The 17523-nt window shown below is 45.1% G+C and overlaps 1 protein-coding gene across 1 annotated transcript in view; it reads left to right on the top strand.

Annotated features, from left to right (window-relative positions):
• The window catches only part of POLR1A (RNA polymerase I subunit A), an 84220-nt gene that overhangs the window by 48455 nt on the left and 18242 nt on the right, over window positions 1-17523 (top strand). Inside the window, exons 15-20 of the mRNA XM_043470349.1 lie at window positions 8626-8775; window positions 10407-10590; window positions 13144-13226; window positions 13342-13500; window positions 15173-15271; window positions 16256-16408. Of these exons, the coding sequence (XP_043326284.1) occupies window positions 8626-8775; window positions 10407-10590; window positions 13144-13226; window positions 13342-13500; window positions 15173-15271; window positions 16256-16408 (828 nt within the window). The remainder of the gene's footprint in view (window positions 1-8625; window positions 8776-10406; window positions 10591-13143; window positions 13227-13341; window positions 13501-15172; window positions 15272-16255; window positions 16409-17523) is intronic.

Genomic DNA, 17523 nt, shown 5'->3' with positions numbered 1-17523 from the left:
GTTAGGAATAATTTAACATTTCTGGGCTCTGCTTACTGTATAACCAAGTAAAATTAGAAAATAGGCCCAGATTTTATTTATGTCACAGTTGAGATTTTTTCGGGGTTTCTTGAAAGGTTGGTACAGGCTGTTATTTCTGTACAAGTAGGTGAAAGAAGGGAACAGTTACTGCACTGCGTAAGAATTTGTTAGTGACCCAGTCTAATATTCTACAGAGAAAAGCCATGTTTTGAATCAGGAGAGAAGGAGCTTTGCTTGGGAAATTTATTTGTACTGCCCTAAAAAATTAAGTCTTAGGCTATTTTTCCAGGGCATTTCATACAGCCTCTTAAGTGGTTTTCTTATATTATGTGACTGTACCATTATATACTTGTTCACTTTACCATTAATGGATGTTTGGGTTGTCTTCAGTCATCTTCATTTGGCTGTTATTAATAGGGCTGCTATGAACATTCTTGTATATGTCTCTTATTGAACATACGTATGCATTTTGATGGGTAAATACCAAGGAATCAAATTGCTGAGTTATAAGATCTACTTTCAACTATAATAGATAGTTTAGTAAACAGTTTTCCAAAGTGATTGTAGCAATTTATACCTCCATCAGCAGGGCAGGAGGGTTATGGTTTCTCCTTATTCTCAGCAGTACCTGCCTGCCAATGCAAGAGAAGTAAGAGACATGGATTTGATTCTTGGGTTGGGAAGATCTCCTGGAGGAGGACTTGGCAACCCACTCTAGTGTTCTTGCCTGGAGAATCCCATGGACAGAGGAGGCTGGTGGGCTACAGTCCATGGGGTCGCACAGAGTCAGACCTAACTGAAGCGACTTAGCACTCACAGTAACGAATGAGTTTGAGCACCTCTTTATATCCTTATGGCCATTGGGATCTCACCTTTTGTGAAGTTCCTGTTCAGGTCTTTTGCCTTTTTTCAATCCTATGCCATTCTCTTATTAATAGGTAAGAGTTTTAGAAGTATATCCTTGTGTAGGTCCATTACCAGATTATAGGTATTACAAATACCTTCTACTTGATGGCTAGCCTTTTTGCCCTTTCACTTAATGCTGTTTTCTAATGATCAGAAGCTCTTTATTTTATGTAATATAATTCACCAGGCTTTGCCTTTCATGGCTAGTTAGTCCTGTATAAAAATTATTTGCCTGCCCCAAAGTCATTAAGATATTTCTCTGTATCACTGTTTAGCAGTTTTATTGTTTTACCATTCATGTTTAGGTCTACTTATGCCCAGAGTTGGTTTTTGTGGGTGTGTTGATGTGAGGTAGGGGTCAGGATTCATTTTTTTTCCTGTAGGACTATCCCATTGATGTGACGTAATTGATGAAGAGTGTTTGCTTTTCCTCTGCTCTTTAGTATTTCTTGTGTCCTAAATCAACTAATTGCATATGTGTAGGTCTACTCCTGGATTCATTTCAGTTCCTTTGGTTGTTTGATTCCATTGCACCAGTACTACACTCTTAATTATTGTAGCTTTATAATAAGTTTTGATTTTTGATAGTAAGTCTCCAGCATTGTTTTTTAAGACTGTCTTGAATATTCTTGGCCCCATGAATTTCAAAGCATTCTTGTACATTTCTGCCAAAAAATAGCTACAAGGAGTTTTATTGGAATTACATCTCATCTACAGATCACTTAGGGAGAATGGACATATTTCCAGTACTGAATATTCCATTCTTTCAGTGACAAAGAAGTCTTGTTCATCTTTCCTTAGATTCATTTCTAGATATTGCTATTATAGATGATTTTATTATTGAATTTCCTATTTGTTTATGGTTAGTATATAGAAATACAACTAATTTTGTAGTATATAGAAATACAACTAATTTTGTAATTTTGTATTGTCCTTGTATTCCACAACCTTGCTGATTTCATTTATTATATTAACTATAGAAGTGTAACATAAGTTTTTATTTAAAGAGGTAGTAATATCAAAGGAAAAAGGAAAAATTTCTTCTCTCTCCAACTCCATTGTTCATCTAAGTGCATACTCTCACAGAGAAGAAATAAAAATGGAATCATATACCTACTCAGGGGAACCATGAACCATGATTAAATTTGACAGTCAATTTTGAGCTTGTATTTAAGACTGCTTCTTTATCCATGTTATTCTCTTATCCATGCATTCTGAGATATGCATTTTCCTTATCCGTAGGTATGTTGACCTCAGTTTAAACTGATCTGTAAGATGGCTTACTTTAAATGAGTTGTCAGGTCCTCCAAAAGGAATGCCATTATTTCCATTGTTTCAGGAAATCCCATTATTTCAGGTAATTTGAACCACCCTAACATACTTCAGATGTAGCAAGAAGTTTATTTAGCTGTTTTCATGTGCTAGGGCAATAGAATGTTTCTTATAATTGCTTTGTGACATACTTAGTTCACTTAATGATCTATGGGCTTCTCAGAGGTCACAGTGGTCAAAGAATCTGCCTGCCAGTGCAGGAGATGTGGGTTCGATCCCTGGATCAGGAAGATCCCCTGGAGTAAGAAATGGCAAGCCACGCCAGTATTCTTGCCTGGAAAATTCCATGGACAGAGGAGCGTGGCAGGCTACAGTCCTTGTGATTGTAAAGAGTCAGACACAACTGAGTAGGCATGCTATGATAATGGTCTATTGTGGGGTTCATTCTCTGTCTGTACATGTAGATTGACTTCATTCTTCTTAACCCATTCTGTGTTGTACCCAGTAATATGGATATTCTATAGTTGATTTAACTGTCCCTCTAATAGCAGATATTTAATGAGTGTTCAGTTATTTTCCTTTTTAGCCACACCATGCAACTTGTGGGATCTTAGTTCCCTAAGAATGTTGTGGTTGGTCTTTTATTCCTAGCACAGTTTATGACCAGAAAGTAAATTATACACTTCTACAGTATTAGTGCAGGAAGAGACCTAGAATCTTGTCTGGCATCCTTGTTTTTTTTTTTTTAAATTGAGATATAATTCATACCATAAACTTTACCATTTTTAGTAAGTGTATAATTCAGTGCTTATTTTTAGCGTATTCTCTGTGGTGCAACCATTTCTACTAATTCCAGAACATTTCCATAATCCCCAAAAGAAACTCTGTTCCTATTAGCATTCAGCCCTAATTCCTCCCTCCCCCATCCCCTGGAAATCACCTTCTGTCTCTATTGATTTGCCTGTTTGAGACATTTCATATAAATGGTATCATACAATAGGTACCTTTTTATGGCTTGTTTCTTTTAGTTAACATAATGGTTTTAAGATTCATTCATGTTGTAGCATAAACAGTACCTCATTTCTTTTTGTGGCTAAATAATATTCCATTGTATGGATATTCCACATGTTATTCACTTGTCAGTTGATAAATGGATAATTTGGCTTGTTTTCCACTTTTTGGCTGTTACAAATAAGACTGCAATAGGTATTTGTGCATAACTGGTGCATGAAACTGATGCACCCATTTATATGAATATGTACTTTCAATTCTCTTGAATATATAGCTAAGAGAGAAGTCGCTGGGTCATAAGGGAATTCTGTGTTTAACTTTTTTGAGGAACTAGCAAACCGTTTTCCAAGGCAGCTTACAATTTTACATCCCCACCAACAGTACATGAGGGTTCTAATTTCTCCATATTCACTCCAACATTTATTTTTCTTTTGTTTTTAAAATAACCATCTTGGGGGAGTTCTCTGGCAGTGCAGTGGTTAGGACTTGGCACTTTCACTGCCAGGGCCTGAGTTTGAACCCTGATCAGGGATCTAAGATCTTACAAGCTGAGTGGCATAGCCCAAAAATAATAAAAATGATAATAATAATAAAATAGCCATCTTAGTGGGTGTGAAGTAGCCTTTCATTATGGTTTTCATTTGCCTTTTCCTAATGATTAATAATACTGAGCAGCATTTCATGTGCTTACTGGCCATTTGTAATATCTTCTTTGGAGATATGTCTATTCATGCCTTTTTCCCATTTATTAATTGGGTTGTTTGTCTTTTTATTGTTAAATTCTAACAGTTCTTTATATATTCTGGCTACCAGATCTGTATCACATATATGATAACACAGGTATTTTCTCCCATTGTATGGGTTCTTTTTTCCTTTGACAGTGTCCTTTGACACATCACTTTTTAAAATTTTTATGAAAGCCTATTTACTTTTTTTTTGGTTCCTTGTACTTTTGGTGTCATATCTTAGAAACTTTTGCCAATTTCAGGGTCACACAGATTTACAGCTGTGTTTTCAACTAAGAGTTTTATGGTTTTATCCCTGACATTTATGTCTTTGATCCATTTTCAGTTAATTTTTCTGTGTATTATGAGATAGGGGTCCACCTTTATTCTTTTGTTGGTAGATATGCAGTTGTCTCAGCATCATTTGTTAATAAAACTGTTCTTTCCCCATTGAATGTTCTTAGCACTCTTGTTGAAAATCCATTAGGCACTGAGGTATGGGCTTACTCGTAGACTCTTACCTCTGTTCCGTTGGTCAGTGTGTCTGTCTTTGTGCCAATGAGGGCTGTGTGCTGTCACTTCAGTCGTGTCCAACTCTCTGTGACCCCGTGGACTGTAGCCCGCCAGGCTCCTCTGACCATGGGGATTCTCCAGGCAAGAATACTGGAGTGACTTGCCGTGCCCTCCTTCAGGGGATCTTCCCAACCCAGGGATCGAGCCCATGTCTTATGTCTCCTGCGTCAGCAGGCGGGTTCTTTACCACTCATGTCACCTGGGAACCCATGTCCTGATTATTGTAGCTTTGTAATAAATTTTAAAATCTGGAAATATGAGTCCTTCAGCTTTGTCTACTTTCTCAAGATTGTTTTGACCATTTGGGGTCCCTTGCATTCCCATTTGAATTTTAGGGTCAGCTTGTTAGTTATGCAAGTTGGAATTTTAATAAGGATTGCATTGAATCTGTAGATCAATTTGGAAAGTGTTGCCATCTTAACAATATTAAATCTTCCAATCCATGATGTCTTTTCATTTACTTAGATCTTCTTTAACTTCTTTCAATAGTATGTTATTGTTTTCCACTTAAAAGTCTTAGACTTTTTTGGTTGAATTTATTCCTGAGTATTTTATTCTTTGTGATTCTATTGTACGTGGAATTGTTTTTCTAATTTCATTTTCAGATTGTTCATTGTTAATGTATAGAAATATGATTGATTTTTGAATATTGATCTTATATCTTCCAGTTTTGCTCAAGTCATTTACTAGCGCTAACAAGTTCATCTGAATTCTTTCAGGTTTTCTCTGTATAAGGTTATGTCATCTGCATTCAGAGGTTGTTTACTTTCTTACTCTCTAATCTGAAAGCTTTTTCTTCTTTCCATGCCTGATTGCCCTGACTCAAACCTCTAGAACATTATTGAATAGAGTGGCAAAAGCATGCATTCTTTCCTTGTTCCTGATCTTAGAAAGCGTCATCTTTGCTTACTGAAAATGGCAGTGGTAGTTTTTACATCAGTGCCTCCCGTTTATCAGGCAGATGATGTTGCCGCCTCTTCCGAATCTGTTGACCGTTTGTATTGTGAAAGGGTATTGAGATTGTCAGATGCTTTTCCTGCTCCCTTGATTTTACAGATGAAGTGGCAGGTCCATCTCCTTTCCTTACATGTATTGGCTGCATGTGTTAGCCATCTCCCAGACTTTCCATCCTGACTGTGCCCAGCTGGCAATTCCCACTGTGCAGGTGGCACGGTGGTTTAAGTGCAGCTCATAGTCAGCATCCTGGGAAGTCACCCTCCTAGCTTTCCTCCTTAGCCTCTGTCCTGGCAGTGCCAGCCTTGTGAAGACTGAGGGCCAAGACCTTCCTGGTCATTTTCCTCGGAGATAACAAGGAGTATTGTCTGCTTTCTGTAACAGTGTTGTTGCCAGTTGTCCCCCGGCTCCTGGTGCACATGCATGAAAAGACAGCTGCTCTCGTAACCGCCCTGACCCCATTGTGTACATACAGATCCTTCTTTATGGGCCTGGTACAGGCATACAAAGAGCTGTCCATGCCAGCAGATGGCTCCCAATGCCTCCAACCCTGCCCCGCCTACCCACTCCCTCGCTGCCCCAGGACCTGTCCAACCGGTCTGCCTGCCTCAAGCCTATTGCTTCCTTGGGAATGCATGCCCTTGGCCTCTCCAGAACTGACCCATGGTCATCCCAGGTACAGCTGCTCCCATGTGGGCTGCTTGTGAAGTTGACCTCCTGTTAGTACCTGCAGAGGTGGTGCAGTGATAAAGAATCTGCCTGCCTATGCAGGAGACGCAAGAGATATGGGTTCGATCCCTGGGTTGGGGAGATTCCCTGGAGGAGGAAATAGCAATCTGCTCCAGTATTCTTGCCTGGAAATTTTCCATAGACATAGGAGCCTGGCAGGCTATAGTACATGGGGTTGCAAAGAGTCGAATACGACTTTTTGAGCATGCACACACATAGAATGAATGAGAGCTTCCCAGGTGGCTCAGTGGTAAAAAATCTGCCTGCCAGTGCAGGAGACACAGGAGAAGCGGGTTAGATCTCCAGGTCAGGAGGATCCCTTGGAGAAGGAAAGAACAACCCACCCCAGTATTCTTGACTAGGAAATCTCATGGACAGAGGAGACTGGCAGGCTACAGTCCATGGGGTTGTAAAAGAGTCGTACACGACTTAGCGACTCAGCAGCAACAGATTGAGTGGGTGGCCATACTGATTTAAGCAGGAGAAGGACTCCCCAGCCTTTCAAGTAGCCATAATTAATTCCAGTCAAATAAATCAATTTCTGGGATCAGCTCTGTAACAGTGAATCATGTGAAAGCCAAGCTATCACCTCACCAGTGTGCCCTGTGATGGGCCTCACACAGAGACTCCGTCCTGCGTGCTTCCTGCTCACGTTGCGTTAATGACTGCTTCTAAAGTGCCAAGTCTTCTTGTCAGTGTCACTTGGGAGGCTTATTCTCTGCATCATTGATTTAGCCTCGAAGTCCAGGCCAGGAATGTGTTGGGTTGACCAAAAAGTTCATTTGGGTTTCTCTGTAACATTCTATGGGAAAACCCAAAAGAACTTTTTGGCCAGGTCAGTGTGTGGAACGAGGGATCCTGCTAAAAGTGAAAACTGAGCATGTCACTCCTGTGATCAAAACCTTCCAAATACTTCACACTTGAATGAAAAGCCTCCTGCCCGAAATGAATGATCTGACCTCCTCAGGGCTCCCGTCTCCGTTGTGGTAAGGCCCTGCTTGTCTTATTCAAAATCCCAGGTATTCTCTCTTCCCCCTGCTCTACCCTAGCTGTTCTTTCCCCGCTTTATTTTCCTCCAAAGTGTGGATCCGCTTGGGACTGGAGGCTCCAAGGACTGAGGGCGGCGACTGTTTTATTCACCACTCCTCCCAGTGCCTGGTTCATAGTAAGCACTCGATATGTAATTGCTTAATGAATGAACGGATCGTAACTGTATTCTATGCATGCGCAAGCTAAGGCTGAGAGCATAACCGTTTGCCCCGCAACTCACAACCAGTATGATGGAGTGGACATTGGGACACCCCCTGCGTCTCAAAGCTTCACTGCAGTTCGCTTTTCAGTCAGATACTTGGGCCTCCTCTGTGAAGCTCTTTCGAGGGAAAGCTCTGAGTTCTTAGTCTTCACATCCTTTCCTCCTTGGCGCAAGAAAGTCAACGCTATTCTACAGGAGGATGTTACTGATTGTATGTGATAATTGTCACGTGCTTTGACGTGGCCTGAAAATGGGAGGAGGATGCTTCTGACAAGCGTTCCTGGACCTTTGCCCCAGTGCTGGGGCTGACATGTCAGCGCTGCCTCAGCCTCCCTCAATCCTGCTGTCCTTGTTTCTTTTTTTTTTTTTTAAACCACATACAAATTTAAATCTTTCTGTGCTATGAGCCCACAGCAATTTATTTTCCTTTTCTTCCCTTGGTCTATTCAGGAATTTAATTTTCAGGTCAGGGGGTGATGCTGTCTAAGATGAAGTGAGGTTCTTGGTGGTGTGTGTTTGTTTCTAATCCTGTTGTTGTTCACTTGCTCAGTCATGTCTGACTCTTTGTGACCCCTGGACTGCAGCACACCAGGCTTCCCTGTCCTTCACTATCTCCCAGAGTTTGTTCAAACTCATGTCCATTGAGTCAGTGATGCTATCCAACCATCTCATCCTCTGTCACCCTCTTCTCTTGCCCTCAATCTTTCCTTGCATCAGGGTCGTTTCCAATGAGTTGGCTCTTCGTATCAGGTAGCCAAAGTTTTGGAGCTTCAGCATCAAGTCCTTCCAGTGAATTCAGGGTTGATTTCCTTTAGGACTGACTAGTTTGATCTCCTTGCTGTCCAGGGATTCTCCAGAGTCTTCTTCAGCACCATAGTTTGAAAGCATCAATTATTCAGTGCTCAGCCTTCTTTATGGTCCAGCTCTCATATGCTGTACATTATACATAAGTCACATAAGCAGAAAAGTAAAAACTGAGATCAGCTTGTCCCACAGACAAGAAACTGTCCCTTTGTTGGTAGTGGTGGTGGTGGTGTTTGGTTGGTTTGTTTTTTCTGCTTCACCTACAGCTCATCAGAATGGAGTTGTCTGCCTTTCAGGATTAAGAAAGACAAGCGGACCTAAAAGGAAACATCTCAGCTTTTCTTCCTGCCATCAGCTTTGTCTTCTTTTTCTTTCCAGGTCGTGTCCACATTGCTCATCAACATAATCCCGGAGGACCATATCCCCTTGAACTTGTCGGGAAAGGCGAAGATCGGGGGAAAGGCCTGGGTGAAGGAGCCTCCTCGGCTCGTTCCCGGCTTTAACCCCGACTCCATGTGTGAGTCCCAGGTATGGCTGCCCAGCTGTGTACATTGGAGGCTTCTAGTCCCAGGTTTAGGCGGCTTGACTTAAAACCAAGACAGAGAAGTGGAGGCACATGTATAGAAAGAGGAATCATGCCTCGAAGGAAGGAGTTGTACCGAGCTGTGTAGAGTCAACCACTAGTATTCCTTTTTTAATTTATTTTTTTTCTTTATTTATTTGGCTGTAGGCTGTACTAGATCTTAGTTTTGGCACATGGGATCTTCAATTGCAGCATGTGAACTCTTAGTTGTGGTGTCCGGGATCTAGTTCCCTGACCTAGGGATTGAACCTGAGATTCTTGCATTGGGAGCTCAGACTCTTAGCCACCAGACCACAAGGGAAGTCCCCAACCATTAGCGCTTGACTCTTATGTAAAGCTTATAGCCAGCTTGGGAAGGCTCTTCCAGCAGAAGGCCTCAAACTTGACTCTGCAAAGCTTGGACATGCAGACCCTGAGACCCGTGATTGGCTGGCTATCATCACCTCGTGCTGAGGTTTCACACCTCCCAGCTCCATGCCTAGGAACCAGGCCTCGGCAGCATCTCCAGGACAGCCAAACCCCAGGGACACAGCGCTGTTGCAGGAGAGTGAGACTGTGACCCCACACTGAAGATTTCCAGGGCCTCATATGCTCTCGGTGGGGAAGTATCCCCAGGGCCCCCGCTCACAAGGGCTTTGTCACAGGGTCTAACACACATGCCATTCATAATAGAATCCAAGCTGCCCCTTTTCTTTCCCTTCGTAGATCATACACTTAATGTGTACAGCACTCTTCTTTAAATTAGAAATCCTTTAAACTAGAAATTTAAATTGAGTTTTAAATTTAAATTTAAACTAGAAATCCTTCTTTAAATTAGCTTCTGATGCTTGAAACAAGCTTTAGGGAAGTACAAATTCAAGCCTTAAAGGATATTAGAAAGGTTATCTTTTTCTTACTCCCAAGGTTCCAGGGAGGAAGTACCTAGGCCAAGGTCACAGTTATGAAGTTTAGACTCAAAATGTACTCCTTTTCAGTCACAAAGTTTTTGTCAAGGATACGTGACCCCAAGTCAGAACGGACGGGTGATGGGAGTGGGGCCATGTAGGAACACACTGAACTGTCTATAGTTGGGGGGGGGGGTAGTCCCCGAAAAAGAGTTTTTTTTAATGTTCTTTTTTTTATGCTATTTATTTTATTTTTGGCTGTGCTGGGTCTTCGTTGCTACGTGGGCTTTTTTCTCTAGTTGCGGAGAGCCTGGAGGCTACTCCCTAGTTGTGGTGCACAGGCTTCTCACTGCAGTGGCTCCTCTGGTTGGGCAGCACAGGCCTCAGCAGTTGTGGCTCCTGGGCTTTAGAGTACAGGCTCAGGTAGTTGTGGCTCACAGACTTAGTTGCTCCAAGGCATGTGGGATATTCCCATGTCAGGGATCGAACCCACGTCTCCTGCATTGGCGGATGAATTCTTTACCACTGAGCCACCAGGGAAGCCCTGAATGTTGTTCTCTATGTGCTCACCTGCTTTATCCGCTTCTTTGCATCAGGAATTTGAGGCAGGTGAGGGTTATAAGGTCAGTAAGACACGGAGTGAGGGAGGGGCTGGGTGCTCCCCCCCAGCGCCAGTGGCCATCCGTCCGCAGGTGATCATCAGAGCAGGGGAGCTACTCTGCGGGGTGCTGGACAAGGCGCACTATGGGAGCTCCGCCTACGGCCTGGTCCACTGCTGCTACGAGATCTACGGTGGGGAGACCAGCGGCAGGGTTCTCACCTGCCTGGCCCGCCTCTTCACCGCCTACCTGCAGCTCTACAGAGGCTTCACCTTGGGTGAGTCAGCCAGGTGGCTCTGGGGCCCCACCCCGCTCAGTCCACTTCCCCAGCCAGCACACCTGCCAGATTGTCTCTCCCGGTTCCAGGGGAACAGCTGGGCTCCCTTCATGAGGGCATCTTCACGGGGCCACCAGTGACACTGCACAGCCTTGCTGCTTCTCCGTGCTTCCGCAGCCCCCCACACACACCCGTACACCCCAGTCTCTTCCTCTCTTCATAGAGCACAGAGTGACACCCCTTCCCCCATCTACATTTCCATTCTGTCCCTTTCTCAACGCCTTTCTTTATGGTCTCCAGTCTCCTAGACTGATTTTTCTTCACACTCATACCTCCATTCTCTCCTGCAAGTGCCCTTCCAGAATCTTCCGGGCACTCTGCACTCCACCTGGAGTCTTCCTGTTGTCAGAACAGCCCACATCTCCCAACACAGCGGGTTCTGTTGGAAATACCACGTTGAGGCAGACCTGTCAAGTGATCCTAAGACAGAAGGAGGAACTCTCTCCCTGGAAATGACAGCCCACTGTTTTAAGAAGTTGACTTTGATAAAGAAATAAGGGGGCTGATATTTTCCATGCCGTGAGCTCATTCAGAGTGGTGTGTCTCTCGGTGTGCACAGTGGAGTCCAAGCCCTTCTGCAGTTTCCCACGCATGAGGAATGGGTGTCAGGACTTGCACTGAGCAGGACCCCCAACAAGTGTGGGAATCATCCAACTGATGAGACTGAGTTCATGGACTGGCTCATGCACAGGGAGCCAGTGGGTCAGCTAGAATTTGCTCATTGGCCTGAAGCAAGGCCATCATAATTATAAAACTTATATAGTGGAAAAGTCAAAATAAACACAGACATGAAAATAATTAAAAAGCACCCAGCATTCAACTGCCAGAGATAACACCAATATTGACTTGGTACATGTCTTTCTAGACTTTCTAAGTACAAACACTTTCAGAAAAAAAGGGGTTCCTACAGTAATACCTAGTGTTTTGTAATCTGCTCCCTTCTACCATTTACAGATATGTTTTATAAATGTCCTTCTGTGAGCAGATAGTTTAACTGACTTCCTCAGGTCCGTGGCTATAAACTGTCTTGCTTTTGTAGATGTACCATGGTTTATTTTACCAGTTCCTATTATTAGACATTTTAAGCTCTTTCCTGGTTCTCACAGTATTTCTCTGGTGAGCTTCCTTGAACAAATATCTTTAAAAATGGAAAGTAGATGGACTTCCCTGGTGGCACAGTGGATAAGAATCTACCTGCCATTGCAGGAGACATGGGTTTGATCCCTGGTCCAGGAAGATCCCACAGGCCGCAGAGCAGGTAAGCCTGTGTGCCGCAACTACTGAAGCCTGCACGCCTAAAGCCTGTGCTGCACAGAAGAGAAGCCATCACAATGAGAAGTCCACGCACGGCAACAAAGAGAACCCCCGCTCGCCACAACTAGAGAAAGCCTGAGCAAAGCAATGAAGACCAAGAGCAGCCAAAAGTAAATAAATTTTAAAAAAAGTAGACGAAGAATCCACACGCAGACCGTGGTGAGGACCGAACCTAACAAGCAGCTATGCTCAGCACGTGATCCAAGGAGAAACTGGCCAAAGTGCAAAGACTGTCAAGCTTGGAGGGAAGTCCAGGCTAGTGGAAGTGCCTTCAGCCCTTGCAGCCAGAGGTCACTGAAGGGAGAGCAAGATGGCCTGGAGCTGACCCTGTGGAAGGGCCCATTGTCATGGTGTGGCTTGCTCACAGAGCAACAGATTCTTTCTCCTCCTCAAGTTCTTTAGAGGCACTCAGGCTTCCAGAACATTGCATGTGGGAGTCCCAGACATCTTAGCCCAGCTTTGCAATACGGCAGCCTTGAATTCCCTTCCCCCTGAGACCTTGACTGAGGGACTGTTGAGGTCAATAGCTCTCAAATGTAGACAGAAAGTAGTTCATTGAAAAATGAAGTGGGAAGACTTCCTGCCTAAGATGGGGAACTCCTTAGCCCTTTGAAGCCAGAGGGACAGGCTTCACTGAAGTGGCCCAGGCACTATTCCTTCCAGAGCAACAGAGAGGACCCTGCAGTGGTTGTCCCTGTCAGCCAGGCTTGGATGTGTCTGTGTGTGCTTGCCCACGGATTCTCACAGCTATATAGTGTGGTCCCTGCTGACATGTGATTTCTGGAAGTCAAAACTGGGATGTCTGCTTCCTCCCTCTTCTGTTTTCCTCAACCCCAGTTTTTCACCCAGAATGTCATCTTCACCTCTGTCCAATTCATCCAACGTGTTTTTTTGAATGGAGGACCTGTAGCTGGTGGCCAAGTATGGGACTTGGGCCTAGGTCAGCTTTCTACCTCTGTACCCGTGGGCTCAAGTTTGAGCCTTAGCTTTGTCATTTGTAAGATGAGAAGCACTTAAGAGATGGTAGCAGTCTCTTTGAGGTGATGGGAATGTCACCATCATTATTCAGGTGCTCCCTGGGTGCCTGTCACCATGCCCCATGCCTTGACCTCACCAAGTTCACAACCTGGTGAGAAGTCAGGCCCGGTTGCATCCAAACTGGTCTGTTTTACTTCACAGGAGTAGAAGACATTTTGGTCAAGCCAAAGGCGGATGTCAGGAGACATGGGATCATTGAAGAGTCAACCCACTGTGGGCCCCGGGTGAGAAGGGCCTGGGGGATACCACTTGCCGCAGAGTCGGTCGGGCTCCAGCAGGATGGAGCCCACACCTTCCCCCCTTGCCTGCAGCCTCCAATGTTTCCTCTTTTAATCCTAGGCTGTCAGGGCTGCGTTAAACCTGCCAGAGGCAGCGTCATGTGATGAGGTCCGAGGGAAGTGGCAGGATGCCCATCTGGGTAAAGACCAGAGGGATTTTAACATGATTGACCTGAAGTTCAAGGAGGAAGTGAACCATTACAGCAATGAAATTAACAAGGTTAGTCCAGTGGCATGTGCATCTACCACCACCATTTTGAATGCTGTTTTGTTTTTTGTTTTTTCTAATTACATTTTGAGTCTCACTCTGGGCCTCTTGGAGCAATTTGACTGTTGAACAGCTGACTAGGTGAGACTCGAGATGGGGCAAGTAGAATTGATCACTTTGAAAAGCCAAGGGATTTGTACCCTCAGTGAGGGTCTGGAGAGGTCTTCCTTTGATTAATGCTGAGCATGAAGGCATTGCATTATTCTTTCTTTCTTTTACTTATTTATTTTTTGCCACGCTATCTGGCTTGCGGGATCTTAGTTCCCCAACCAGGGATTGAACCCAGGTCCTCGGCAATGAAAGCGCCTTGTCCGAAGCACTGGACCGCCAGGGAATTCTGCACTAGTTGTTGTTTTAAATGTTTGTATTTTAGGGTAATGGCCTTAAAGGGGACTGAAGAAAGTCTTTTCCAGGGGCCTCTGCAGGGTGGAGGGGCACGGTAAAGGATCAGCACCTCCAGTGCTGCGTGTGTAGGAGAGCTGGGGTGAAGGCCCGTGTTTGAATCCTGGCTCTTCCATGGACTTGCTCTGAGATCTCCAGCCTTGTGTGATGTGAGCGGTCTGAGCAAAGTGTCCTCCCCTGGGGCAGGGATGGGAGGAGCACCTGCCTCACGGATTTGCTGGCAGGATTCAGGAACTCATCTGCACAGTGTCCTGGGTGAGGTCTGACTTTCCCGCCAGTCCTCCAAAGCCCCACAGCTGAGAAAGGAGAGGGAGCCCCATTCTTGCCCCAGAGCTGGGGCTCCCAGTCCTGCGGCTTGAAGGAGCCCGCCTGGCCCTCACCCCGGCCTCCTGGGCCTTGACACCCCACCCGAGGAGGAAGAGGGAGGACCAAGCCCAGCAGAAGTCAGTGTTTGCTGACTCAATTCTGACTGGCTGTCAGCAGACCTTGTTGGTACAGTTCCGTCCTTGCGAGGCGAGGTTCTTTCCAGACTTCCAGCATTGCTCGAGAACGGGGAGGCTCAGCTTCCAGGGCTCACTGGGGATACTGCACGTGGGGCGTCATCTCAAGCGTCTCAGGATTACTGTGTGTCTTTTCCTCTGTCTCTTCACATCCACTTTGTTTCTCCTGTGTGAGGGTGGGTGTCTGCATCCCAAGGCAGAGGCTTAGATAAACTCAGAGCCACCCCCCACCTCTCCACAGCATCTCCCCAATCCACCTGGGGGCTTTGGCTACTCTTCTGCCCCAGGAACTGAAGTGAAGCACCTGTTTGAACTTGGGCAGCATGTTGGCAGATAGGAGTATGACATGGGCACTGGTTATCATGGCTGCTTGTCTAGGGCCAGGCCATGCTCTGATGGGTAAGTTTCCAAGGGCACCACCTTAGGTTTTATTTTTAACCAGCTGCATTTCAGCATCACGAACTAAAGATGGTTGCCCCTCTGCATCTGCCTTCCAGCTTCCCGGCGGAAGTGTTGAAAGCATGGCACCCGGAGCCACTCTTTAGACCTCTTTCCAGGGCTTCCAGCCAAAAGGTTAATGCCGACAAGACTTCTCCTTAACCTCAAATGGAATCTGGCACTGCTCTCCAGATTCATAGTCTTAAGTGGGCTCCCGCATTTACCTTCTAAACCTGAGATTCCCAAGGAGGAGTCGCTGACTGATGTGTGTGTTCCATCCGCAGGCATGCATGCCCTTCGGCCTGCACAGACAGTTCCCAGAGAATAATCTGCAGATGATGGTGCAGTCTGGAGCCAAAGGTTCGACAGTGAACACCATGCAGGTGTGAGCAAAGACGGGCTGGCTGCTTGGCAGATGACTGGGGTGGTTGTAGGGGGCACTTTTCAGATTTGTTTCTGTTTTTGAAAGAATCCATGTTCTATGTAAAGCGTGGCAAGTACTGTGCAATACAAAAATATATGTAGAAATCAGTACAGGAGCTAACCACTGTTAACATGCCAGTGTTGCAGACACATAGAGATGAGTATCCAGATGGTGTATCGTGTGTGTACATGTTAAGTCGCTTCAGTCGTGTCCGACTCTTCGCGACCCCATGGACTGTAACCCACCAGGCTTCTCTGTCCATGGGATTCTCCAGGCAAGAATACTGGAGTGGGTTGCCATTTCCTTCTCCATAGTGTATCATATAGATGCCTATTATAAATTTAGATGCTGTATGGTTATATATTTTCATGTTGCAGTGGTATCACAATGATTTCACAAATCTTAGCAACTTTTTTTTAAATTTGATGATCTTGAGAGTGTCTAAGGACCATCTCATTGTTTGGTGAGTACAGAACAGTTGGAATGGGCTTTCAAGGCTTGAGGCCATCAGGAAGCCCTTTTGACTAAGTAAAATCCAGACACACTGCCCCCAAGAGCATCACTAGGCAGTTTCATTCTCTTTTGACCTGAGAATGTTCAGGATCACAATAAACTATTTTCTGCTCGTCTCAGTTTCCCCGTTAGGGAGGGTCCCTTTCAAGTATAACACGAGATTATTCTGAAACATGGCTGCTTTTGCAAAGCACTGTCTATTTCAACTGACCCCAAATATGAAAATTCTAATCAGTCAGTGAAAGGAAGATACAGTTATTTTCCTGAAACATCAGCTTTCCTGGTTCATTAAGAAATGTAGGTTGACCTTCAGGAACTCCATTTCCATGCAGTTTTTCTTCAAGAGCAGGCGCTCCATCCCCTGCTGGGACAGAGCATCATTTAAGGCGTGTGTGGGTCTTCAGTTCCATCTGAGTTTCCTTTCTCTCAGATCTCGTGCCTGCTGGGCCAGATCGAATTGGAAGGCCGGAGACCCCCGCTCATGGCATCTGGCAAGTCGTTGCCCTGCTTCGAGCCTTATGAATTCACACCCAGGGCTGGTGGCTTTGTCACTGGCAGGTTCCTCACTGGCATCAAGCCTCCGGTATGTATTTTTTGGTTTTTCCTTTTGGCTTCCTCATTTCTATGCTCAGGAGTAGGAAGCCTATGACCTTCACCAACAGCTTTAAGCAAAGATAGTCAAGGAATAAATGCCACCACATCCTTGCTTACCCTCTAGATGCCAGGGGCCCCTGAGGACCGTAGAGCCACATCATGTTCACCTTCATAATGCCAGAGCCCAACGCGGTACCTGGCACATCGTGGGAGCTCGGGCAGGATTGCTGATGAGTGGGAAGATGAATAAGATCAGTCCCAGCTCGACCTCTTCCTGCCTCGTGCCTTCTCTCAGCCGGTTCTTCCCTGCCTCTGAGGGCAGCTGGGGACAGGGAAGCCTTTCCCAGAGTGCTCTCCATTGCCAAAAGGAGCATCGCAGAGATTTAGTTTACAAAGCTCCCCTAAGAGAGCCTCATGGCTCTTCCTTGACCGTGGGGAAACTGACCAGTTGTAGTAAATGCCTAGTTTTTCCTCCATCAACGATAGAACTCTCCCCTAAGAGAAAGGTTTTCTCCTCACACTTTGAGAAATGCTTTTTCGATTAGTGCTTTCTGTTCCCTAGTCCAGTGCATCTCTGCAAAGACGCCTCTTGTGGTCAGACAACTAAGTCTAGGTTGTGAAGAGGACTGACCTTTTGTGTCAAGGCCATCGGCTACTCCCAGGGCTTCTCTCTTGGTCTCACACAGACTCTCAGGTGGTTGTCCATGGCCTCTGGCAAAGGGTGGTGGAGAGCTGATGTAGACCAGAGAGTTCTAAACTCTGGCTGCGACCCCTAAGTGAATCATGAAACCGTGGTAAAAGATAGCAACTGGCTTTATGTGATGAAATAGAGTAGGGTGATAAAGAAGGCATCCGAGTGAGGGCTGGGGTTGTTTCATAAAGTTTCATAGTCTTAGCTTGAATCATGTATCCTTATCCACACATGTGTGTGGATGTATGTACATGTTTGCCGATCATTGTTATAAATGCATGTCTCATTGTGGAAGTTTGGAAAACACTACGTGATGAGGCAAAAGTGCTATTTCTGTTTGAAAAATGGAGGGTGACTCTGAGGATGGACTCTTGAGAATGAGAACTGGCCCTTCTCCTCTACTTGTCCCTCTG

Source organism: Cervus canadensis, chromosome 5 (assembly GCF_019320065.1).
Source record: "Cervus canadensis isolate Bull #8, Minnesota chromosome 5, ASM1932006v1, whole genome shotgun sequence".
Classification (NCBI taxonomy): domain Eukaryota; kingdom Metazoa; phylum Chordata; class Mammalia; order Artiodactyla; family Cervidae; genus Cervus; species Cervus canadensis.
The sequence above is the reverse complement of the archived record's forward strand: the minus strand, read 5'-3'. Positions and strand labels throughout refer to the sequence as shown.